Source organism: Trematosphaeria pertusa, assembly GCF_010094035.1.
Source record: "Trematosphaeria pertusa strain CBS 122368 unplaced genomic scaffold BU26scaffold_3, whole genome shotgun sequence".
In the NCBI taxonomy this organism is placed as follows: domain Eukaryota; kingdom Fungi; phylum Ascomycota; class Dothideomycetes; order Pleosporales; family Trematosphaeriaceae; genus Trematosphaeria; species Trematosphaeria pertusa.
In genome coordinates this window covers 3,520,161-3,542,547 of record NW_022987214.1, presented here as the reverse complement: position 1 = coordinate 3,542,547, position 22,387 = coordinate 3,520,161, and the positions used below count along the sequence as shown (strand labels likewise).

The window sequence follows — 22,387 nt, the reverse complement described above, 5'->3', positions numbered from 1 at the left end:
GCCGCCATGAGCCAACCGTATGTGTTACCTCCCAACTTCTCTCCGCAACCGACCTGCTGCTGTTAACGGCGCAGGCTCGGGCCAAGACCCTACCGCGTCTTCAACCTCCTCCAGGAATGTTGAGCTGTTGTGCACCGTGGTGCCTCCAAGAACCACTCGCACGCCCGGCGAGCTGGCGTTGACTTGCGCTACCATCTTGGCCTCCTCGTACGTCGTCCCGCCAACCATGAAAATGAGTATGTCTTGAGGCTTATCTTTTGTCGATCCGCCGCCTTCAACGAATGGGTAGACTTGTTGGTTGAGTCGACCTTTGATCAGGTCTTGCAGTGTCGTTTCTAAGCGCGGTGAATGCTGGGTATAGACGTTTTCCACGCCTTTCAGGCCCTTGAATCGATCTCGTGCACCGCCGAAGAAGGAACCTGGTTGGAACAGATCCGGCATTCCGCCGGCAACGGTCGATGCTTGTAGGGAGTTATGATAGGCTAAGAGCTTGTTGATAAGGTTGATCCGATGTCGCGAAAGGCCGCCAGTGACTGCAAGCAGATCGAGGAGCATTGGCGTGGAATTTGACGAGTGCTTCGAGTAGCGGAGCGCATAAATCGCCGTCAGGCGTAGCTTGTTGCCGGCTGGTATCTTGGGGTCTTGGATGATGCGTTGTAGCGACTTGACGTCGTTGGAATGATTATCTGTGCAGGCCAGACTCTGTTCCAGCTCGCTTACATCAAGTAGATTGTCCTCTCCGACTCTCCGGCTGAGCTCGCCGACAAGGGTGACGTGCTTTGTAACGTTTCCAGACAGCTTGCGGAATTCAGGGAAATCCTCGATGAAGCGCTTCATGTCTGCGATGGAATCGAGCTTCTGTGAACCTTGCTGCTTTGACGCGAATTGTTCGACGTATTCCTTCGCATTCTGTCCCAGGTCGCCGAAGTTGAGATACATGTTCTTCTTGAAGAAGGGATCTTGATCTGGCGCGAGAGTAATTTCCTGCAACGAAAATTAGCAGTAGTATGCTTCAAGACAACAAAGGTGAATACCTTTAGCTCTGGCCTGATATCCGGCACATCTCGCAAATCTACTCTGCCGTTGTGAATGCCAAGCAGCTCGTGGACCATTGCTTGGTACGTCCATTGCGTTAGCAGTGGGGTGACTGGGTCGTCCCTGCGGTCAACGATGAGGAGAATGGGAGGGGTGTCAGTTTTCCGGAAGTCAAAGAGCTGATCCTCCTGGGTCATGTGATACCGGACCTCTGTCGCCAATTTCTTAGCTAGCAGACTGTTCTTCTGATATCGAATCAACGGCTTCTTCTTCAGCGCAAGGAGCAGCGCCATGACGCCTTCGGTCGACCGTTGCAGAGCATCCTGGTTCCACGAGTCCGAGCTAGTACTCCATATCCTGTGGAGTGGGAACCCGAGGCCTAGAGACATCAGGTCGGGGTTAATGACGAGAAAGTCGGCAAAGTATTCCTGCACGGCTCGCACCACCTCATGATCGTCTGCCTCCGCCAGCCGTTCGAGCGAGGATTTCTTGATGATGTTGCTGAAATCTGGCTCTAGTCAGAGAGTCGGCCAACAAATATTATGACCACAAGAATAGGTGGCTCACATATGTGGTATTCCCCATATTTGGGCTCCCGCAGCTCCTCAATCAAGCTTTGTATGGACTCGGGCGACGGGCGCACGAAGCATAGGCAGCGAAGATGGCGCATCTTCTCACGCGTCTGGTTGTCTAACCGGCTATGCTCCCATGTCAGAGAGTTCGAGGCAGGGGACGGGGACGGGGGGGGGGAAGTACTCGGTAAGGTAGACTTCATGGTTGAGCAATGCGGATTGGGTTGTGGCGGTAGAGATTATCGCAACCTGCATATGGTCAGTAGCTTCCCACGAGCAGCCTCGACAGAGCAGACAAACCTACAGTCTCATTGTCGAGCAGGAGAATCTTCATCTTGGCGGCAGAGGTGCCTGCAGCGGCGCTGTCTCCGGCCGACACCATCTTGGTGATGTAGCCGGAGACGGCCTGCACGATGTCCATGGCGGGCGCAGGGGAGAGCACGAGTGCGTAGAGCTTCAATAGAGGTCAAATATTATCCGGGGCTGTTGACTGCGGACGGATCCATGGCGGGCTGACGGGCTGCTTGACGTAGCGTAGCGACGCGACGTGTGGCTTGAGCTCCTGCGGAGTCGGCGCTTCTCTGGGCTCCGCCCGCCAGCCTGAGGCACCCGGTCTTCCAATGTTTCCACATCATGTGACCCCCTTCCGCCTGCTTTCATAATCATGACAGCCCCCGTCTGCTCATGCATTGCTAGAATCCCTCCGCCATTACCATGCTATGCGGCGTTGCTCATTGGACGGGACATCTGCTCATTCCGATCAGCCGCCCGCAGGCCTCGCAGAGCTGGTGACAAAGCGCCGTTGAATGTTCAACCCTACTAATTGCCCGACTCCATTGTGTGATTGCGGAGTCGATATGTCTCCTTATTTTGGACCCTCTAGGAGTCCCTGCCCCTCCGCAAGGCTTGCTGAGTAATTTATTGTAGGTGACGTTGGTATTGCCAGTGCCTTGCGCCTACAGGTATACCTTCCATCTACTCGCATCTTTATATCCTCGCTGTATAAGTACCACACCTCTTCGCCCTCAAGTCTCCATCAAACGGTCATCAGCTCAGTCCTCTCTTCCAACCAAGCAACACACTCGACCCATTCAACATACTCTCCCAAAGCTCTACAACTCGCACAGACTCGACGCCTCACAACCCCGCAGCAATGACGAAACTCTTCATGTCAGTTCATTCTTTCATATAGGCATCACAGATTAGCAGATATGTACTCAAAGACAGATGGGTTATCGCAATCGGCATTCTTTACTGTACAACGGATATTCCCTTTTACTAAACCAATACTAACAACCCCCAGCACAGGAGCAACCGGCTACGTCGGTGGAGACGCGCTCTACGCCATTGCCAACGCTTATCCGGACCTGGACATCATCGCACTCGTCCGCAACAGCGACAAGGGCGCCAAAGTAGCAGCGCAGTTCCCCAAGATCAAGCTAGTCTTCGGCGATCTCAGCAGCACCGATTTGCTCACCTCGGAGGCCTCCAAGGCCGACATCGTTCTTCACCTAGCCGATTCCGACAATGTCGATGCTGCAAAAGCTATCGTTGCCGGACTCTTGCAGAAGCAGACACCTGGCTATTTCATCCACATCTCCGGCACCGGCATTGTAGGCACCCCAGACTTCATGCGCAAGACCTTTGGCGTCAAGGATGAGAAGACGTACGACGATTGGGATAGCATCGACGAGGTTACTTCTCTTCCTGACGACTACCTCCATCGCAATGTCGACAAGGTCGTGCTTGAGGCCTCAAAAGACAACCCTGGGAAGATCATCACCGCCATCGTGTGCCCGCCGACCATCTATGGCCCGAGCCGCACTACAGGCAACAACAGGAGCATCCAAGCCTTTTGGATGGCGGAAGCTGTTTTGAATCGCGGCAAAGGGTTCCAGGTCGGCGAGGGCAAGAATCTCTGGACACAGATCCATGTCCAAGATCTCAGCAACGTCTTCCTCGCGCTGGTCACTGCAGCCCTGCAAGGCGATGCCAGCAAGGCGACCTGGAATGACAAAGGCTACTATTTCGTCGACAATGGTCCCGAATTTGCCTGGGGAGACGTTGCCAAGGCTATTGCAAAGGCTGCCGCTGACAAGAAGCTCATCAAGTCTGCCGATATTGACAGCCTCGACGGCGACGAAGTAACCAAATTGCACCCGTTCGGGCCATTCCTGTGGGGTACGAATGCCAGGGCTAAGGCGATCAGGGCGGGGAAGCTGCTCGGTTGGGCGCCCAAGCAGAAGGGCTTGCTTGATTTCGTGCCCGAAATCGTGGATCAGGAAGCTAAGGCACTAGGACTGGTGAAGGGCCATGCTGAAAAGGCTGCTGCTTGAGAAGCTTGTTAGAATCGCGGAGTTCGAGTGAGGTGAAGGGGCATCAGGATGAGACGTACAAATGTATATAGTTAGGACAGGATATAGAATTCTTTCTTCTCCACTAGAAATCTCTACTTGATCCTCTGAGACTTCCCGAACGTGCCTAAACAAACACTAAGCTCGCAATCCTTATGAGACCACGTTCACAATTTCCCCTTGGTCTTTCCACCTCCCATGATCTCCTCCACCCCCACCTCACTCGTCATCAAAATACATGTATCCCTCAGCGCTGGCATCCTGCACTCCCGGTTAACTCTCTGGTAATCCTCACTCGCTAACATATCCGCGAAGTGCAAGATACTAGGATAATGTGCCAGCGCGATCTCATCCCAGCACTCCTCGCCATGCCCCTTCTTCACACCATTCACCTCCGTAACCGAACCCACGAGCTTCGCGTTGCCGCCGCGGTTCTTCCCAATAGATGTGGTGAACGCTTTTCCGTACTCAAGGTAGGAGGACTTCATGTCGGGCTTGAAGGAGAGCAAGTTGAGCATGGAAACGGCGCCGGTGCCCTCGGGCGCATTATCAGGGGAAGAGTGGAAGGCGCGGATCCAGTGGGAGAGTGGAGTGGAGAGCTCGAGGTCCTGAGCTGAGTCCGTAGTTTTCGGTTTCTTCAATGCGCCGCTTAGTTTTGGTACTGTGGCCGGATCCGGATGTAGTAACGACCTGTTCTTTGCGGCGAAGTCTTGGAGGAGACGGGAGGGTATTCCAGCTGTGACGGTCCAGTGGTGCTGGATTAGGTTTTGGAGGGGTTTTGGGAGGGGAGATGTGCTAGGCAGGATGACAAGGAGGTCCCAGTGGACGTTTCTCGCGAGGAGGTGTTCGGTGGAGAAAGTTTCTGGGAGGATAATCCATCGGATAACGCGGGATATAACTAGTGGGAAGACATTGCTGGATTGGAGGGTTGAGAGGAAGTTTTGCAGCGGATTAGGGGTTGATGGGTGGAGAGCGAGAAGGTGGAGCGTGCAGAGCGGCATTTTGTGAAATGGTGCACGTTCTAGACGACTGCAATCAGAGAGGGAAATGCAACGGGTCAAGGGTGGAATATGTATAGTTAGGGATAGAATAGCAATAAGTGGAAGGATGATGCAAGGGAGGAAAACTGCCGAGGTTGATGGATGAGGGGTCGTGATTAGCTGATTGGCAATGCGCATGCAGATGGCTAACTTGCAGTTACTGATTAGAATGATCCAAGCAAAACGATGGGCAATGTTGATGGTACACAGAGGGATTTGGTGGGACATGTTGAACTTGGCAGGAGGGCTCTTGTGAGCTTGGTGGCAGTTCAGGCCCGCCCAGAGAGACTAGGTGTATTTAGCATATTCCTACTGGACAGTGGTGTACGCCACTGGACTCTTTTCCTAAAGGCCATCTTAAGCCTAAGCCTTGGTTGCACTCCTCATACTGAAGAGCTTAATATATGCCGTCTACTTCGCCACAATGCTCACCACATCCTCATCCGCGACCACATGTCCCAGTCCAACCCTCTGCGGCACATGCCTCGCGCTCGCGCCCCACACAAGCGCATACTTGAACGTCTCCTTCAGCGTCCTATGAATCTGATCGCACACATCCTCAATCGTGCTCCCATTCCTCACGATAAGCGCCTCGCCAAAATCAGGCTCGATGCCCTTCCTCTTCGTATACACCCGAATCAGTCTCAACTCTTCCCAGCACCGCTCGACCACATCCTGGATTCCCAAGTCCAGCTCGCACGACATGACGACGGTGTGCGGCTCGCGGGCGAGCGCGTCCAGGAAGTCGAGCGAGACGCTGTCGATCTTGTTGTAGACGTACAGGCAGCGAATGTACTTCCGGTGGTCTTTCATAATAGTGTCGATGAAGTCATCGACGGTGGCGTTTTCGTCGCGCACGAGGACTTCGCAGTTGAGCATCTTGTAGTCGCGGAGGATGTTGTAGAGCATTTTCTCGTCGAGGTATTTGGGGGTTGCTTGGAAGGTGATTTTCATACCGCCGGCTTTTTTTGGCTTGAGGTATATGTTACTTTTGATGTGATTAGTGAATCGTATCGGGAAGGAAAGGAGATTTTGGAGAATTAGACACTCACGGTGGCTCCCTGTTCAACCGGATGCCGACAGCTTCCAGCTCTTGCTCGAGTAACCGCCTCTGCTCTGCCTTCTTGGTCGCATCCAGTATCATGAGGATCAGGTCGCTCGTCTTCGCAGCTGAGATGACCTGTCTTCCTCTTCCCTTTCCTTCCGCAGCCCCCTCGATGATACCGGGCAAATCCAGGATTTGGATCTCTGCTCCGCCATACTCAAGTACACCTGGAATAGCCGTAAGAGTTGTGAAAGCGTAAGCCGCAACTTCCGACTTGGTCTTCGTGATCTTTGACAGAAAGGTAGATTTGCCGACCGACGGGAAGCCAACCAGAGCTATACGTGCGTCGCCGCTTTTGGAGACATCGAATCCAGTGCCGCCACCGGAACCTGCGCCTGGCGCTGGCTCGAGTAGTTGTGCGCGGAGACGTGCGAGTTTTCTATATGTTGTTAGTGACTATTCTACGCCAAGAGCTACGTCTCTACTCTACCCTTTGAGAAGACCGAGATGATATTCTGAGCGGGAATGTTAGCGCACATGGTGACAACACACAGGGTCAAACGATTTGGAATGACACCCTACATCGCCATCGGAAGATCGGGGTAGCTCCGGTGCTTGTCGGGCGAACAAGAATGTCACTTGGCGCTATTTTCGCCTGTCCAGAGGGGCTGCAAGGGACTGCCGACGTACCAGTTGCCTTGTTCTCTATGACCGGTTAGTGTGCGATGTCTCCGGTAGATTGGTGCAGAAAATGCTTACTCTGCGTCCTCTTCATCTCATCCTCGATCCTGCGGGGCGTCAACACTCAATGGTTTGAAGAGTTTTAGCGTTTTCTTACTCCTTGATCTTCTCCGTGATGTTCACCATGACGGCGGTCTGTATCTAGTAGGATTTCACACGGGAATATGAAGTTGCTACTGAGCCCGAAGTGGACCTGTTGGTTGGTATCGGAGTGTATCACGATCAAAGAGGGTTTGGTGTTGAAGTAGGCGGCCTATCCGTACCGGGACTAGCATTCCCCGTTAGCGAGCTGCGACCTGTGGACGGAAGATGGACTGCGTCATCCCAGCCACTCCAGCTTGCACGCCACTACGCTTTGACATAAATTTGCTAAACGTATCACTCCTAGTCGACCTTATGCCCCTTTGGCTTTGCACATCCCACGTTTTCCAGCGACTGGAAAAGTATGACTTTCTCGGATCCCTGGCCACGAACAGGCCATGATGTGAGGCAACATTACTACGCGCAATACGACAGAGACATCCAATCCGGCAAATATGAACCTTTGACGTATCCTTGGGGCGGTATCGGAGCTTTCGTCGTCGTCCTCTATTTACTTGTTCCGCATCGAAATCGACCCTGGTTACGGAAAGCACGCTACCTTGCGTTTGCTTGGGACCTGGTGGTCACGATATACACCATCAGAAATGTGCGGGCGAAGGATGTCGCAACAACGCTCGGTATCGGGCTGATTTCTGCATGGAGTGTCATTTGGATCGGGGCGATCTTGATCTGCAACGACTGTCAGACGGATTTTCAAAGAATCGAGAGAACGGAAGGAATGTTCGGAAGTAACAGCACTGATAAGAAGGAATCCCAGAGCGGAACTAGTAACTCCCACGTCAAGAGCCGGAAGCAGAGCAATGCCAGGGCTCAGGATGGTACGGCAAATGGACACGTGGAGCCACACGAACACCTCGGACCGGGCCAACGACACGGGGAATTCGCGTGGCAGCCTTATCCTCTCACGCCCTTCATCGAGCGACTAGACTGGGTAATGGACGTCTTTCTGAACTTTAGAGGCGCGGGATGGACCTGGAGGACTTCAGCAACTCCTCCACCCCCCAAATGGGTGCAAGAACAGCTACACCGAAACTCGCCTCACCCACCCCGTCATTCCTTCCGCATCCATTCTAGCCAACCAAAAGTGTTCCCTACGCGGCGCAAACTCCTCATTGAGAATATGAAGACTCTCATAGCGGGATACCTGATCCTGGATGCACTCAAAGCCCTCACGAATCACGACCCGTACTTTTGGGGCCTTGTCGACCGAGAACCGCCGGAGTACTTCCCGGCGATTATCACCGAAAATCCGGTACTTCTCCGGATATGCCGTCTCATGGTGTGCCAGTTCGCTATCAAGTGGGCACTCGAAGCTATTTTCTCGCTAGCGCCTCTCTTCTTTTCTGGCGTCCTCGGTCCTTCTATTCTCGGTGCACGAGCGGAGCCGTGGATGTACCCAGCAACCTGGGGCTCGTATACTTTTGTTCTTGACATGGGACTCGCAGGGTGGTGGTCCGCATGGTGGCACCAAACTTTTCGCTTTGCGTTCGAACAGCCGAGCCGAAAACTCATCAAAGTCACCGGGATGAATCCAAAGTCTCCCATCTCGAAGCTCCTCCAACTCATCATTGCCTTCGGACTCTCCGGCTTCCTCCACGCATGCGGCAGCTACACATGCCACGGCCAAACCCGCCCAATCATGGGCCCCATGCGCTTCTTCCTCCTCCAATCCCTTGCCATATTCACCGAAGCCCTCCTCAAACAGAGTATTCGCAAATCCGGCATGCAGCGTCACATACCCCGATGGATAAAGCGCAGTTTCACTTTCTTTTATGTATATTTTTGGTTCTATCATACGTCTGGCTTGCTATGCGATGATTTCGCCAAAGGGGGCGTGTGGCTGTTTGAGCCGATCCCGATTTCAATATTCAGGGGACTGGGGTTTGGTGTCGAGGGTGACGGATGGTGGTGCTGGGGAGGAATTGGGCTTGGATGGCATCGTGGGGATCGGTGGTGGAAGAGTGGGATCGCTCTATGAAACGTAATTCCACTTTGATCCTACTTCTATAGCATCCAAATTGCTTTAAGTGCAAATTCAATAATGAAGAGACGTCAAGTTGGTATCCAAGCGAGGATCGTGGACCGCATTTATAAGCACCCTCAATTCGTCGGCTAGATTTTCTACAGACAACACGTCTCTTCAACAACTGTCCTCCCGTTCAATTACTCGCCTCTGTCCGAACATCCTATTGATCTACTCTGTAATGTTAAGATCCAAGCCCGTTCCCGCCTCAAAGAACCCCCAGGTCTTCTCCGCGATATTTTTGGGATTAAGGCTCGGCTTCTGCGGCTCCACAATGCCCTGCGCATTAATCAACCCCACATGGACACCGCTATCATTGAACGCACGGTTGAAATTTTGCACCATGTTGCGCTGCGAGGCTTTGATGACGGAGAGGGAGAGGAGCACTGGGACGGGGTCCCACGGGAGGTGGCTGTTGGTCACGAGCAAACTTGGCTTGGCCGAGGGATTTGACTTCGCGAGCGCCTGCATGCGTGGGATTGCCCACTGCGCTACAATGTAGAGGGCGAGGTTCGTGGTCTAGCCTAGTATTAGTAGCAACCCGTAGTCAGGGAGAGAGGACGTACCTTGAAGTCCTCCTCGATCTCTTCAACAGGGACTGCCAGGATGTCGGTGTACTTGATCCTCGCCGCGTTGAAGAAGACAACTCCCACCTCTGTTGTCAGACTTTCTATCTTCTTCAGCACTGCTGGGATGGAAGACAGATCTGAGAGGTCGAGACACAGGGTGTCGACTTTGACGTTAGGACTGGCTTTGGCGACGAAGGCCGCGTCTTCTGAGAGGCGGGACTCGTTTCGAGCAAGGAGGATAACGTGGTTGAAGCCATTGGAGGCGAACTCGGCGGCGACGTGGTTCCCGATGCCGGGGCCGGAGCCAAAGACTAGGATGGTGCGGGAGCTAGACATTGTAAGTGGTGAGGGGAGGTTGGTGATGTGGACGTGAATGAAACCTCTGGGAGGGAGTCAAGTGGTAATGGTAGGGAGTTCGAGGGGATTCGGATAGACTTTGAAATGGTGGATCTTGGGACTGGGAGTGAGCCGTGTTTTTATACTTCTCTAGCGTAATGAGCCTCGACGCAGCTCGCAAACTACTACGTTGAAGCTATACTGGTTTGGAGGAAGGCTCACAGGCCGCTTACTCACTTCCCAAAGTTCTGGTCCTAGTATGAAATCCTGCGATTCTTACAAATTCGAAAGGGACGCCACTGGTTATGTCGTCGAGTCCATATGTAAGTCTCTGCCCGCGCGGGGACATGGGCAGCTGCGAGAGTCTGGCATCATATCTGAGCATAAAAGAACTTCAAAGACTTGCTGACGTGAAACAACTGAAAGAAGTAATATCATACTTCCTAATTAGCGATAGTCGTGCTGCAGGGCGAGTTGGATCGCTCAACACCACGGAGATGCTTAGCGTGGTGGGTCCGGCTTATTATGTCACCCTGCAGCCTAAACCAACGAACGTCTGTCGCGCAACCACACCTTCACTAATCAACCCGCTGTTTAGCAATGACTGATCTGGACTTCTCCGCGGAAGATGAAGAGGCCATGCGCCAATTTCTGCCAACCTCCTTCGGGAAACAAGATACTTCCGTAAACATCGAGGCGCAAATCGAGCGGTGTCGGCGCAAAATCGTGGACGAGCGGAAACAGGTCACGATGGGCAAGGAATCAGGATCGGACGGTGACAAGGATTCCGATGACGATGACAGCGACGAGGATGAGGAAGAGGAGGACGAATTCCCAGTTTCTCACGAGCTGATCTTCAAGACACATGAGCGACCCGTCACTACCATTACTCTCGACCCGTCGGGTACACGCCTTGTGACAGGCTCGACTGATTGCACACTCAAGCTACACGATTTGTCGGCACTCACGCCGACGACGATACGCGCGTTCAAGACGGTCGACCCATTCCAAACGAAGCCTTCCGCGGCTGCAGAATCGCATTCGATACACCAAGTCCTCTTCAGCCCGCTCTCCGGCGGCCAGTTCCTCGTAATAACAGCGAATCCGCAAGCGCGGTTATTCAGCAGGGATGGCGACATGATATCGGAGTTCGTGAAGGGGGATATGTATCTGAGGGACAAGGCGAATACCAAGGGACACACCTCGGAGGTCACAAGCGCAGCATGGCATCCGTGGAATCGGGATCGCTTTGTGACTGCAGGGACGGACAGTACGGTCAGGATATGGGATGTCAATAAGAGGATGAAGCAGGAGGAGGTTATTGTGCACAAGTCGAGGGCAGCTGGCTCGGCGGGCATGACAAGAATGACTGCTATCGCTTGGGGTCCCGCGGGTGATGGGAATAGCAGCATTATTGTCTCTGCTGCACTTGATGGCAGCCTCGTTATGTGGAGCGGAGAGGGTCCATTCCATCGACCGAAGGGAGAGATTCGAGATGCGCACGCAAAGGATACCTGGACGAGCGGTCTCGACATCAGCGCAGACGGACGCCTGGTGATCACACGAGGAGGCGACGATACTATCAAGCTTTGGGATACGCGAAAGTTCAAATCGCCCCTCAACATAGTATCGCATGCTTCCATATCATCTCAATACCCGACATCAAATATCAAGTTCGCGCCCAACTCCTCCAGCGTCATCACCGGCTCTGAAACCGGCCACCTCCACATTCTCAACCCTGCTACCCTCCGCCCAGAGCTCGTAACGCCAGTAACGCCAGGATCGCCTCTCATAACGGTGAATTGGCACCCAAAGCTCAACCAAATCTTCACAGGATCCGCCAATGGCCAGACTACCATCCTTTTCAATCCCAACCTCTCCACAAACGGTGCCCTTACCATTCTGAGCAAAGCGCCCAAAAAGCGCCATCTCGACGACGACCCCAATTTCACCACCGACATGGACCCACTCGGCATGGCTGGCGACACGGTGGAACTAGGCGGCAAACCCGGACCCACGCCAGGCTCCTTTGCAGCCCGCCATCCCACCGTCGGCCTCACAGCATCAGGAAAGTCGCGCGATCCGCGGCGACCGCATATCCCGGCCACTACTCCCTTTGCGAAGTCTACACCTGACGAACGTTATGTGAGGGAGAATATTGAGCTAAGCAGTATGCGGGATGAGGACCCGAGGGAAGCCCTACTAAAGTATGCGCCGAAGGAGGGAGAGAAGAATGTTTTTACTGGCGCGTGGGATAAGAGTCAACCGAAGCCCATTTTCAAGGATTATGATAGTGACGAGGAGGAGCCGGATGCGAAGAGGGCTAAAAGGTGAGGTGTCGGTCACAAAAGTAGTTGGAGTTGGACTGTGAATATGCATTGCTGGCGTTGGAGGGAATTGGAAAGCAGATACCCATAGTCAATTAAAGGGGCATTCAATAGCTTGAAGGTGGCTATATGGTCGGACTACTCGGGAGCTGAGGTTGTAGCTAAAAGTCTGCCTTGGCGTAGCTCATCCTGAAGGTCTCCGTAACCCTATTAGTAGTGGGGTATCGAGGTACTTTGGAGCAACTACAAGGTATGGAGGCGGTGGCGGTGCTCGATGCTTACATCATGCATGTGAAAGTGCAACTCTTGGTCACGTGGTACGCGACGTGATAAGGGGCGTACGAAAACGGTAATCTCAGTTCCACAACTGCAAAGCTCAACGCGAAAGCACACACTGAAAACTGCCTTCTACCACAACCCACACAAGCTTCCAATACCTTCCCCCAAATACACCGCTTACGCGACCAGACCTCCAGTCACAATGTTCATGACGCGCACTTTTACCGCCGCACCGCGATTCGCAACGCGCGCTTTCTCCACCACGCCCCGCGCGTCGCTCGCCCGCATGTCGATTGTCGGTCGCCTCGGCGTCGCGCCCGAGGAGGTTACAGTCAGCAATGACAGGACGCTGGTGCGATATGTGATTGGAAGCAATTTTGGGAAGGGCGAGAATCAGAAGACGAGCTGGTTCAGGGTTGCGAGTTTTGTGCAGGGGCCGCAGAAGGACTTCTTGTTGAGTGTGCCGAAGGGGTGAGTTGTATTTATTTTCCCTTAGTGCTACCTTTACGGGAAACAGGGGGAAAGCGGTACTAGGAACTGGGAGGTTGAAAGGGTGGATGGTGGAGTCTTGAAAGAAGAGGTGGAATATACGGATACAGTGGGATTGCTGGTCGCGTTGGTTGATTGAGCATGGCTGACGGCGAACTAGATCACTCCTCTACGTCGATGCGGATGCGCGCATGGAGACCTACACCGATGACCAGGGTAACAAGCGCTCCAACCTCAGCTTGATCGCAAGTACGTATTCTGCCGCCTTTGTCCTCTCGTCGCAACCTGAATCAAACCTAACCTCCATCAGGGAATTTCGACGTCCTCTCGCGACCGCGCATCGAAGATGGCCCCGAGACCAACGACGAGGGCCTCGTTCAGGAAGCTTCTGCATAAGCGCATCGCAATTTCGAACTATCCCATTCAGTTCTGTCACTACAGAGTATAATCTGGGTTTCTTACTGTAACCAAGCAGGTCAATCCTGGGATTGAATGTCGATGGGCCGCTAGTTGGAGTTCTCTGGGTCTTCTTGGACGGCGCTGGAGGAATAGTGAGCCCAACAGGCCATTCTGTGGAACGTTCTGTACGACTATCTGCGGCCTTTCATATGTATTATCTCCACTCTAGCAGTCTGGCCAGGAACTTGAGAGGTTTGGACGGCGCAAAGAATTGGCCGTGCCTTTCAAGGTTGAGAGCCCTTTAGGACCGCTATACGGTGCTTAGTCTTCATTTTTCTCGTGCTATTACGAATACTAGCCGTCCCTCAAGACACACTGTGCTTCTCATGCGTCTAACTTTGAGGACATCTGCACCTGTCCCGAGTCTAGCGGCTGCCACGTGACCATGTTGCGGCGAATGTGGAACCTCCGTGTCTGGCTCCGCAACTTTTTCTGAGCAACACCACATCGCCCCATTTCCGCCCAAAATGCAAAGATTAGTACCCCAAAGGGCGCGCATGCTCTGGGGCCATGCACCTCGCGTCCGGTCTTTCAACCGTGCACACAGAACCTTTGCTACCGTCTCCGGCGCAGAACGGTACGACGGCGCCCTCTCCTCCTACACCGTATCCAATTGCCTGACCTGACACTCTACAGGCCCTACGATGTCATAGTCATCGGCGGCGGCCATGCAGGCTGCGAAGCCTCTGCAGCGGCAGCCCGCTCCGGCGCACGAACAGCTCTCGTAACGCCCTCCGTTTCCGACCTCGGCGTCTGCTCATGCAATCCCTCCTTCGGCGGAATTGGCAAAGGCACTATGCTTCGCGAGATCGACGCGCTCGATGGCGTCGTGGGCCGCATAGTGGATAAAGCGGGTGTGCAGTTCCGCGTGCTGAATCGCAAGAAGGGGCCTGCGGTTTGGGGACCGCGAGCGCAGATTGATAGAAGTTTGTACAAGAGGTATATGAGGGAGGAGATGACAAGCTATAAGGGGCTGAGTGTGGTGGAAGGGAGTGTGGCGGATATCATCGTGGATAGAGAGGTGGATGGGGCCAAGGGCAGAGGACGGTATGGGAAGATTACTGGCGTAAGGTTGGAGAGTGGGCAGGTTGTCCCCACGGGCCATGTGATTATTACTACGGGGACCTTCTTGGGTGGCGAGATACACATAGGTATGTGGATTGGCGCATTGAGCGACGGGAGGAGTTGCTAATTGTGAGTAGGTCTCGAAGCATATCCATCGGGACGAATGGGCGAAGCTGCGACCTTTGGGCTGAGCAAATCATTACGAGAAGCCGGATTTACACTAGGAAGGCTAAAGACTGGAACGCCACCTCGACTAGACAAGAAAACGATCAACTTCGGCATATTAGAGGCCCAAGAAGGAGATGACCCACCGATACCATTCAGCTACCTGAACGACAGAGTGCAAGTGGAAAACCAACTCCTAAACTACGAGACGAGAACGAACGAGGCGATGCACGATATAATCCGAAGAAACCTCGACAAATCGATACACATCCGGGAAACAGTCAAAGGACCAAGATATTGTCCATCATTGGAGTCAAAGGTCATTCGATTTACCGACAAAACATCACATATAATATGGTTAGAACCAGAGGGCTTCGATACCGACGTCATATATCCGAATGGCATCTCCATGACTATGCCCGCGGACGTCCAGGATGCGATGTTGAAGACAGTCAAAGGCCTAGAGAACGTAAAGATACTCCAACCAGGGTACGGTGTGGAGTACGATTACATCGACCCTCGAAACTTGCGCTCAACGCTCGAGACCAAGAACATATCCGGCCTTTTCCTTGCGGGCCAAATCAATGGCACCACCGGCTATGAAGAGGCTGCCGGTCAAGGTGTCATCGCCGGTATCAACGCAGGGCTTGCCTCTCAAGGCAAACCTCCCATGTCTCTCACACGAGCCGATGGCTACATTGGCATCATGATCGACGACCTCATCACCAAGGGCGTCTCAGAGCCTTACCGCATGTTCACTTCACGCTCCGAATACCGCATGTCAGCTCGCGCTGACAACGCTGACACCCGGCTCACTGCTCTAGGGCGCGCCGCTGGGGTCGTGACCGACGAGCGCTGGACAGTGTTTGAGCGCGAGGCCGAAGAGATGGCAGAATTGTCTAAGCTGTTGCAACAGAAGACGATGGGCTGGACAGAATGGAACAAACACGGGTTCGGCGTCCGCAACGATTCCACGAAGCGCTCAGCCTATGACATCCTCCGCATGGTCAACACTTCCTGCCGCACGCTCCTCGACGTACTCCCCCAGATCTCCAACTTCTCTCCACGGATCCAAAACCGCGTCGAAATAAACGCCACATACGCGCCCTACGTCGCGTACCAGACAGCATCCCAGCAGCGCTGGCTCAAAGACGAGAATCTCAGGCTACCGGAGGATCTGGACTATGAGAGCATCTTTGGATTGTCTTTTGAAGAGAAGCAGGCGTTGAAAATGGCAAGACCTGAGAGCGTGGGCATGGCGAGACGAGTGGAAGGGGTCACACCAGCGGGGGCGTTGAGGCTATTGCAGTTTGTTAAGGGGGTGGGACGTGGGGAGAGGGAGGCGAGGATAAAGGAGGAGATTGAGGAGAGGAAGAGGATGTTTATGAATGTCGCTGGGGAGGTTGCCTAGCTGTACTAATATGCAGGGTAAGGTTAGAGGTTTTGCATTGGACGGAGTTATGGTTGTCATTCGGCACTCAAGTCATTCAGGATCGTCCGCTTGAGGCATGGTGTGTAGGCGGAGCGTTTGTATGATATAGATGTAGAAACACTGGTCGAGTACGTAGGTACCAATCCATGCATAGCAATACAGAACACTGCTTCCAGATTATGCTCGATGCCCCTCTCTCCACCCAGCATCACCCCTCTCGCTACCCTCACTTCTCTTATCAGCCCGCGACATGCCGTTCTCTCAGGCCCAGAGAATGGACTCCGAAGAAGGTCTCCCGCCTTAATTTCCTATACAACGGCCTCCCTACCTGCGTGCAGGTAGGACATAGACCACCAAACCCCCTAAGAGAAAATAGTCATCCTTACTATTCTGCCAGCAAGGGGCCTATAATCCTGAGATTGGCTTGGGCAAAATATAACAGATGGTGACATAGGGGCCTTCACAAAGAAATCGTGGTAAATATAATAATACAAATTGCAGCCACACCCGCATTGCCTTTGGCACTTTATTATACCCCAAGGAATTTTTTTTACGGGGGGACAAGATCGCGTGCTTAATGTCAGGCTCTATATCCTATTGCGGTACCTGAGGCTACCTGCTGTGCTTGGGAGAGTTCGCAACCCAGTCCCAGGACTGGCTTGAATTGTTGAGCTAAGGACGCGTGAGTTTGCAGTGCTTTCGGGTGAGGGCTTCGATCTGCTGCGAGGTAGCTGAGGCTACAACGCGCTTCGTGGAGAGGAGACGTAGCTGCGAGTATGGACTCGGTGGAATTCAGGTCCGAAATGCAAAAGGATGACTGGAGGCCTTCAGCGGATTTTCAGGCCCCAGGGCTTCGACGGCTAATTCGGCATAAGTCCAGGCATGTAGCGTGAATGCTGGAGGCTCCCATCGGATCGAGGACAGGGCCAATCTAGGAAATAATGAGGTGGGAAATAATGAGGCAAACAGTCGGGCGTAGAAAAACTTGTATAATACACATGCAGAAACCCCGGCTAAGTAGATACCAAACCTAGTATAATACAGAAAGCCTCCTAAGTCAGTCGGATCATCTGAATCCCTCCAGACCACCAGTTCGCAAACACATTCATTACTTCTGATCCGTCTCCTTAACCTCGTCTTTCATTCCATCCCCTTTCCACCACAACACCCCCGCAAGCGCAATCACACTTCCGAAACTCGCCGCAATAATCATGCGTCCTCGGAGTCCCTGCTTTCTCTTCAAGTCCTCATCCTGCCCCAAGATCTTCACCGCGCTCTTTGTCCACACATAGCTTAGCCCGCTATAAATCGTCGTACCCGCCACCACCGCACTCATCCCATTGACCAATCTATCAACACCTTCTGGTCCTCCCAGCGCGGTTTGAGCCGAGAGAAGGAGATGACCGGCAGAGGAGGACACGGCGGCAGGGTCATGAAGAAGATTGACGCAGAGAGAGGTCCCGATGAGGCCAAGTTGGAGGAAGGTGTTCAGTTTGGAGATGGTGGTGGGGTGGACTTCTGCGGAGGGGAGGGAAAAGTCCCAGTATCGGGCCATTGTCTTCGGAGGTGGGAGGGAAGCGTAGCGGAAGTAGATGGCTGCGAGGGCGAGACTAGCGTCTCTGCCCAGAATCAAAGTCGCAAGCGGCAGCGATAAAGTTCCATTAATCGCCAGACAGGTGACCAGCGTCGTCATGAGGGCTTTGTCGGCCATTGGATCCACCACGCTGCCGACGACGGTCTGCAGTTTCCAGCGGCGCGCGATCCAGCCATCGAGCAGATCGGAGATCCCGGCGTAGGCGAAGAGCGAGAAGGCGTAGAGATGGTGGTTGTGGATGATGAGGTATCCGAGGAAGGGAGTTGCGAGGAGGCGGCTGAAAGTAAGGAAGTTGGGGAGGTTGTAGATGTTCTCGTGACGGAGGCTTGGGAGTTTAGCTTTTAGGGTGGATGTGAGTTTCGCGGTTTTTGTGGGGGTTTTCTAAAGGGTATGTTAGCGCGTGCGAGAGGAGGGCTAAGATGTTTCTAATTAAAGAAACGGAGATAGCATGTATTGCCGTCGAAGGGTAGAGAGTTAGTTCTTGGACGGATTCGTGTAGCAAGAACAAGATGGTGCCGAATGAGGACGGAAAGAGACCGGAGCAAAGGGGAATCTACGACGAGAGCGTAGAATAGAAAGGAATTCAACTCCACGCCCAAATTAACTCATCGGACGTTGTGATTGCTGGTGAGAAAGGGAAACTCTAAACCGGCCCTCAAACTATGTGTTCAGTGAAACTATAACAGAGCTACGTCGACCAGCACTCAAACACCGGGAAAGGCTGACGGCAGCGGCTAGTAGCTCCCCACCATAGCCACAAGCACCAACATTGAGCCACATGTGCTTGGGAATGGGCCGGAAAAGGAGGCGGAAAAGCCGGCAGGGAAATGTGAGGTGTAAGGCCAGCTGCGGATGGGACAATAGGGAAGGCGGCCTAGCATCCTCCGAAAAGAAGTGAGAGCAGACATAAGATGGAATATATAGTGATACTAGGGAATGCAGAAACAGAGGAAATGTCAACGGATTCGGAGACCTACCTGCTGCTTTTCTGTGACCGGAGGAGGCGTAGCTTTCGGTTGGTGTTTCTCTCCATCCTCGGGCTCTCTCCGAATATTTGACGTGCTGAATGTCAACCTCACAGGGCCAGTACCTTTCCATCTTTCTGGGGAGCGTATTGGTCGCGGAAGACGCTGAGACGCCTTGGTATGTGACCAAGAGCACGAGGCACGTGAGTACGATTGTCCAGGAGGAAGAGTTTGCCGGAGCCGCGGAAGCTGTTGGAAGGCTCGTAGCTCGCCCCGGCTCGCCAGGAAGAAGGTAACGGTAGCTGGAGGCATTGTGACCCCCGCCGTGGGTGTTCGCTATCGTGAATCGAGATGCATATGACGTTGAAGCGGTCATTGGCAAGCCTGACGATTGATGCAGAGGAAGCTTGTTTGCGCTGTTTGTATGCCAAGACGCACTAGCGTCATGGTGAGGAAAGCTCAGTTGAACCTCAGGCTTCCATCCATCCCAAATGTCATCGCCCGGTACCTTCGTTTCAAACATAGCGGGCTCCAGGTCACTTCGCCGGCTCAGACGCACCGCTCGGCTCAGATGCCATAGAGCGGCCGCCAACGAGCGAAGATTGCAGTCGCGGGCGTCATTCCGGCTGAGAAGAGCGCGTCAACGTCGAGCAGCCTTCCTCAGAGAATGGGTCTTATTGACGTCACCACAGATGTTCCGGAGTTTGGGGTGACAGAGCTCTCTTGTTCGAAGCACCGATCAACATGCGTATACGGAATACTCCCGCTTATGTCTGATTAATTCAACGATATGTAACGAATCCTACTGCGTTCGATATCACGAGACACAAAGGAATTGACGAATCCTTCACGTCTCGTACAGTTTCAAGGCCTCACTCTATTGCGATCTGTCCAGTACGCTTTGCAGCAAGCATCGCTGGGCGCCGACGGAAACCCTCACGCAATGAGCCGACCATACAAGATTGTCACTCAGTAGTAGTGCGAGCGATATCTGCATCGAATAATGATCGAAATGATCTGCTTTTCGAGGGAGCGAATCAGTTCTCGCTCAAGACGAAGACGAGTACCCATCACCAAACGTGGCGGTACACATTGGCAAGGCCGTAAGATCTGAGCACGTCTCAAGTCTTCATGTGTTGAGGGTCTCTAGAAGCGGCTTTCCAGAGCCAAAATTGCGACACGCTGACATGCGCACCGCGATGTACTGTCATGGGAGGCTCGAGAGCACCTACATCACCAAGGCGCACCCAGCTCCCTCTGAAACTCAATTGCGAGTCTGTGTTTGCTCTTTCCAGCTTCAGGGTCCCTCATGCGCATCATTCCAGTTGTCACTTTTGGATCACGGGGTCTCCATGTTTGAAGGACTCTTAAACTTTTAGAGTCACTATTTCTAGACCATACCTAGTACGTCTTTCCGCGGAATGCGCCTCCAGGGCAAACGACCCCGGATCTTCACCCTTCTCTGTGGACTCATGCTCAATGCTCGCCAGTGGAGACACGAGAGATTGACATTGGCATTGAGGGAATTCTCAAAGCAGCCACAGAGCCTATCGCATCCGGGCTGTCGATTTGATAAATCGATTCAGCACTCTCTCTTCCAACGCGTTGACTAAGGTACCAAAGTCTGGGCTCGGCTCTCCATGTTTAAGCAATGTTATGCCGGCTGGAGAGTGTGAGAGGAGCGGCACGCCTACCGCTTACTCGCGCCGGGGAAGGGGTCATCACTTCCTAGCGCATTATGCTCGAAGCTCACTAGTGGACCCCACATATCGACTTGAAGGTAGTTCCGCGGAACTTTCTCTACGCTTTCCGATTAAAGTTTGTGCTGCATTGCGTGCATTCAAGATACCACCATCCGAAAGTCTATGGGCGTACGAACGTCAAGCGATACCGGTGGTTAATGGAGTTCCCCGCTAAGAAACTCTAAATTCTTGTGCTAGTACCGACAAACCCTGTACGAGGATGGCGTACCAGGCAGTTGCTAACATTACGTCGGTTAGTCAGGTACGCCGAAGCCAGCTAGAACCTCAGAAAGATCTTGAGACAGTCTTCGACAGCTGACCACTTTTCTCTGGCGCTCGAGGCCGTACTTTCCTTGTGCGGCAGGAGTGCTAAATTCTCCGAAAACATCCAGTGCATCCTTGAACTTTGTATCTGTTCGCGCAAGAACTGGCAAGGGCTCATATCAGTTCCCGTCTTGGTGTAGCATGCAGAGGCGGAGGTCATGGGGTTCCTCAGCAAGCGAGGAATCAATCTGAAACTCCCGCCGGTCTGATACACGGCCTTCGAATCTGATACAGCGGGAGCAGATCTTGGACATCAAACGCGCCCTGCGCCCGTGCTTCAAGTGCATGGTGCCTTATCCGGTTGGACGAACACCAATCCTCGGCTTGCGTCACGTCTATCCGAACGTTGACCGATGATGAAGCGACGGCCCTCTCTGCACACGCGCAGAGTGCAACTCCATCGGCGGTGTCCCGTAATACATTAGAAGGTATTCGATTCCAGGAGCAAAGGATCGCTTCGACCTGCTTGAACGGACCCCGGAAACGGAGGGTCAAAGCTGGGAGTGCGGACAGGACGAAGAGAAGCACTCTCAGCGTGGTGGAGGCTAAACTTTCCAGGTTGTAGACGGCCGCAAAACCGTGCGTTTCTCATCAGTTCGACGCCCCAATATTGAAAGGTGGCGGGACACATGAGCAAATGTCGAGCACGTCCCTATCAAAGGCCGTCAGGACTTCTTTTCCATGGTCAAAATAAGATATGGTTGTATGTGTACCGCGCCAGACGATATACCAAGCGGTCACGAGAACAGCCAGCCTCGTTCAACCGTGTGGGTGTTGCTTTTAGCCACGGCTGCAGTGACATGACTCTGCAGCTGCCCCTAACGGCTATTCAACATCCGAAATAGCAAAAAGGGCATGCCGAGATGTGATTTTACTTTCGTTTTTCTGCGCCTACGGAATGGAAGAGGAAGGCACTTTAGCAGCGGCGAAGGCCGCATGCAGAAAACTGCTTCCAGCGAGTCCATGCTCTTCCGGCCCACACCGTCTGGACCTTTTCGGGTAGGCGAGGAGGGATGCAGAAGGGTTTCAGGAGGTTGTCACTACTCTGGCTCTGGGTCCACTAGCTAGACTAACGCAGGTACGGACCTCCACATCCCAAAAGGTTGTTTCCTCCGAGCAGTGCACCAACAGCACAAACACCGTTCTCTCAAATGCATGGTCTTGTTTGTGGAAACAGGAGTGTCCGACGGCATAAGGCGAGGCTGCCAGAGTTTCACAAGCATGTCACACATGGCGGATTCTCGGTAATTTCTGAACTCCAGACTCTTGTCGAAGTTTACTTTGCTGATGCAGCTTCCTTCCAACATGGCAATTTGGACACGAGCGTGAGGTAAGCCAGATGGCTCGACCGCCGGCCCGCACAGGCTCGTGGTGCCGACCGATCAACATATGCACAGTCGTGGATTGACGGCGGTTGCTCAGACGGATTTCTTACAGAGGCTCTTCTCCTCGCGACCCTATCGATCCTATCTGGCCGTGACACGTCGGGGAGCGCGCGCGCATTCTTCCAGGCCCGAAGGCTAGGAGGATGAAATTACGGCTGTGATAGCCAGTACCTTGGACTGCATGAAGGTGGCAGGTGATGGTGGAGGACCAGCTTTTGAACGTCCAGGTTGAGCGCTTCCGTGGGTCAGCATTATGGGCGCTCATTCGCTGACTCGCCGTTGAAGCGGGTCCACCAGAGGCGGGAGAAAACGGTTAGGCCCTGGCGGTCTAGCCAAAAAGAAAG

The 22,387-nt window shown here is 53.3% G+C and overlaps 10 protein-coding genes across 10 annotated transcripts; 5 read left to right on the top strand and 5 right to left on the bottom strand.

Annotated features, from left to right (window-relative positions):
* Nucleotides 1-24: 24 nt before the first annotated feature.
* BU26DRAFT_419508 (vacuolar protein sorting-associated protein 45) lies at nucleotides 25-2,028 on the bottom strand (the record flags this gene model as incomplete). Its single annotated transcript, XM_033823304.1, has 5 exons — nucleotides 25-984; nucleotides 1,035-1,543; nucleotides 1,603-1,733; nucleotides 1,792-1,856; nucleotides 1,912-2,028. The coding sequence occupies 5 exons, from the start codon at nucleotides 2,026-2,028 to the stop codon at nucleotides 25-27; spliced, it is 1,782 nt and encodes a 593-aa protein (XP_033689104.1).
* A 280-nt stretch (nucleotides 2,029-2,308) lies between these two features.
* BU26DRAFT_548408 (NAD(P)-binding protein) lies at nucleotides 2,309-4,041 on the top strand. Its single transcript, XM_033831938.1, has 2 exons — nucleotides 2,309-2,777; nucleotides 2,911-4,041. The coding sequence occupies exons 1-2, from the start codon at nucleotides 2,761-2,763 to the stop codon at nucleotides 3,941-3,943; spliced, it is 1,050 nt and encodes a 349-aa protein (XP_033689103.1). The 5' UTR covers nucleotides 2,309-2,760; the 3' UTR covers nucleotides 3,944-4,041.
* A 5-nt stretch (nucleotides 4,042-4,046) lies between these two features.
* Nucleotides 4,047-5,056, bottom strand: BU26DRAFT_516338 (uncharacterized protein). The gene has a single exon (XM_033828309.1). It carries the CDS (start codon nucleotides 4,960-4,962, stop codon nucleotides 4,129-4,131), a length of 834 nt encoding a protein of 277 aa, XP_033689102.1. The 5' UTR covers nucleotides 4,963-5,056; the 3' UTR covers nucleotides 4,047-4,128.
* Nucleotides 5,057-5,261: 205 nt separating this feature from the next.
* Nucleotides 5,262-7,006, bottom strand: BU26DRAFT_602100 (P-loop containing nucleoside triphosphate hydrolase protein). Its single transcript, XM_033835320.1, has 6 exons — nucleotides 6,885-7,006; nucleotides 6,806-6,834; nucleotides 6,737-6,751; nucleotides 6,537-6,561; nucleotides 6,054-6,485; nucleotides 5,262-5,989 (listed from the first exon to the last, which is right to left on the bottom strand). The coding sequence occupies exons 1-6, from the start codon at nucleotides 6,911-6,913 to the stop codon at nucleotides 5,413-5,415; spliced, it is 1,107 nt and encodes a 368-aa protein (XP_033689101.1). The 5' UTR covers nucleotides 6,914-7,006; the 3' UTR covers nucleotides 5,262-5,412.
* A 120-nt stretch (nucleotides 7,007-7,126) lies between these two features.
* On the top strand, nucleotides 7,127-8,960 carry BU26DRAFT_516336 (uncharacterized protein). The gene has a single exon (XM_033828308.1). It carries the CDS (start codon nucleotides 7,233-7,235, stop codon nucleotides 8,865-8,867), a length of 1,635 nt encoding a protein of 544 aa, XP_033689100.1. The 5' UTR covers nucleotides 7,127-7,232; the 3' UTR covers nucleotides 8,868-8,960.
* A 15-nt stretch (nucleotides 8,961-8,975) lies between these two features.
* BU26DRAFT_235708 (NAD(P)-binding protein) lies at nucleotides 8,976-9,931 on the bottom strand. The gene is made up of 2 exons (XM_033820939.1): nucleotides 9,479-9,931; nucleotides 8,976-9,431 (listed from the first exon to the last, which is right to left on the bottom strand). Exons 1-2 carry the CDS (start codon nucleotides 9,815-9,817, stop codon nucleotides 9,084-9,086), a joined length of 687 nt encoding a protein of 228 aa, XP_033689099.1. The 5' UTR covers nucleotides 9,818-9,931; the 3' UTR covers nucleotides 8,976-9,083.
* Nucleotides 9,932-10,440: 509 nt separating this feature from the next.
* BU26DRAFT_516334 (WD40 repeat-like protein) lies at nucleotides 10,441-12,291 on the top strand. Its single transcript, XM_033828307.1, has one exon. The coding sequence runs from the start codon at nucleotides 10,568-10,570 to the stop codon at nucleotides 12,149-12,151; it is 1,584 nt and encodes a 527-aa protein (XP_033689098.1). The 5' UTR covers nucleotides 10,441-10,567; the 3' UTR covers nucleotides 12,152-12,291.
* Nucleotides 12,292-12,516: 225 nt separating this feature from the next.
* Nucleotides 12,517-13,682, top strand: BU26DRAFT_516333 (uncharacterized protein). Its single transcript, XM_033828306.1, has 3 exons — nucleotides 12,517-12,894; nucleotides 13,073-13,161; nucleotides 13,223-13,682. The coding sequence occupies exons 1-3, from the start codon at nucleotides 12,626-12,628 to the stop codon at nucleotides 13,306-13,308; spliced, it is 444 nt and encodes a 147-aa protein (XP_033689097.1). The 5' UTR covers nucleotides 12,517-12,625; the 3' UTR covers nucleotides 13,309-13,682.
* Nucleotides 13,683-13,822: 140 nt separating this feature from the next.
* BU26DRAFT_478691 (GIDA-domain-containing protein) lies at nucleotides 13,823-16,012 on the top strand (the record flags this gene model as incomplete). The annotated part of the gene is made up of 3 exons (XM_033825652.1): nucleotides 13,823-13,948; nucleotides 14,008-14,522; nucleotides 14,571-16,012. Exons 1-3 carry the CDS (start codon nucleotides 13,839-13,841, stop codon nucleotides 16,010-16,012), a joined length of 2,067 nt encoding a protein of 688 aa, XP_033689096.1. The 5' UTR covers nucleotides 13,823-13,838.
* Nucleotides 16,013-17,006: 994 nt separating this feature from the next.
* On the bottom strand, nucleotides 17,007-18,964 carry BU26DRAFT_516331 (uncharacterized protein). The gene is made up of 2 exons (XM_033828305.1): nucleotides 18,605-18,964; nucleotides 17,007-18,008 (listed from the first exon to the last, which is right to left on the bottom strand). The coding sequence occupies exons 1-2, from the start codon at nucleotides 18,902-18,904 to the stop codon at nucleotides 17,142-17,144; spliced, it is 1,167 nt and encodes a 388-aa protein (XP_033689095.1). The 5' UTR covers nucleotides 18,905-18,964; the 3' UTR covers nucleotides 17,007-17,141.
* Between the last annotated feature and the right edge of the window lie 3,423 nt (nucleotides 18,965-22,387).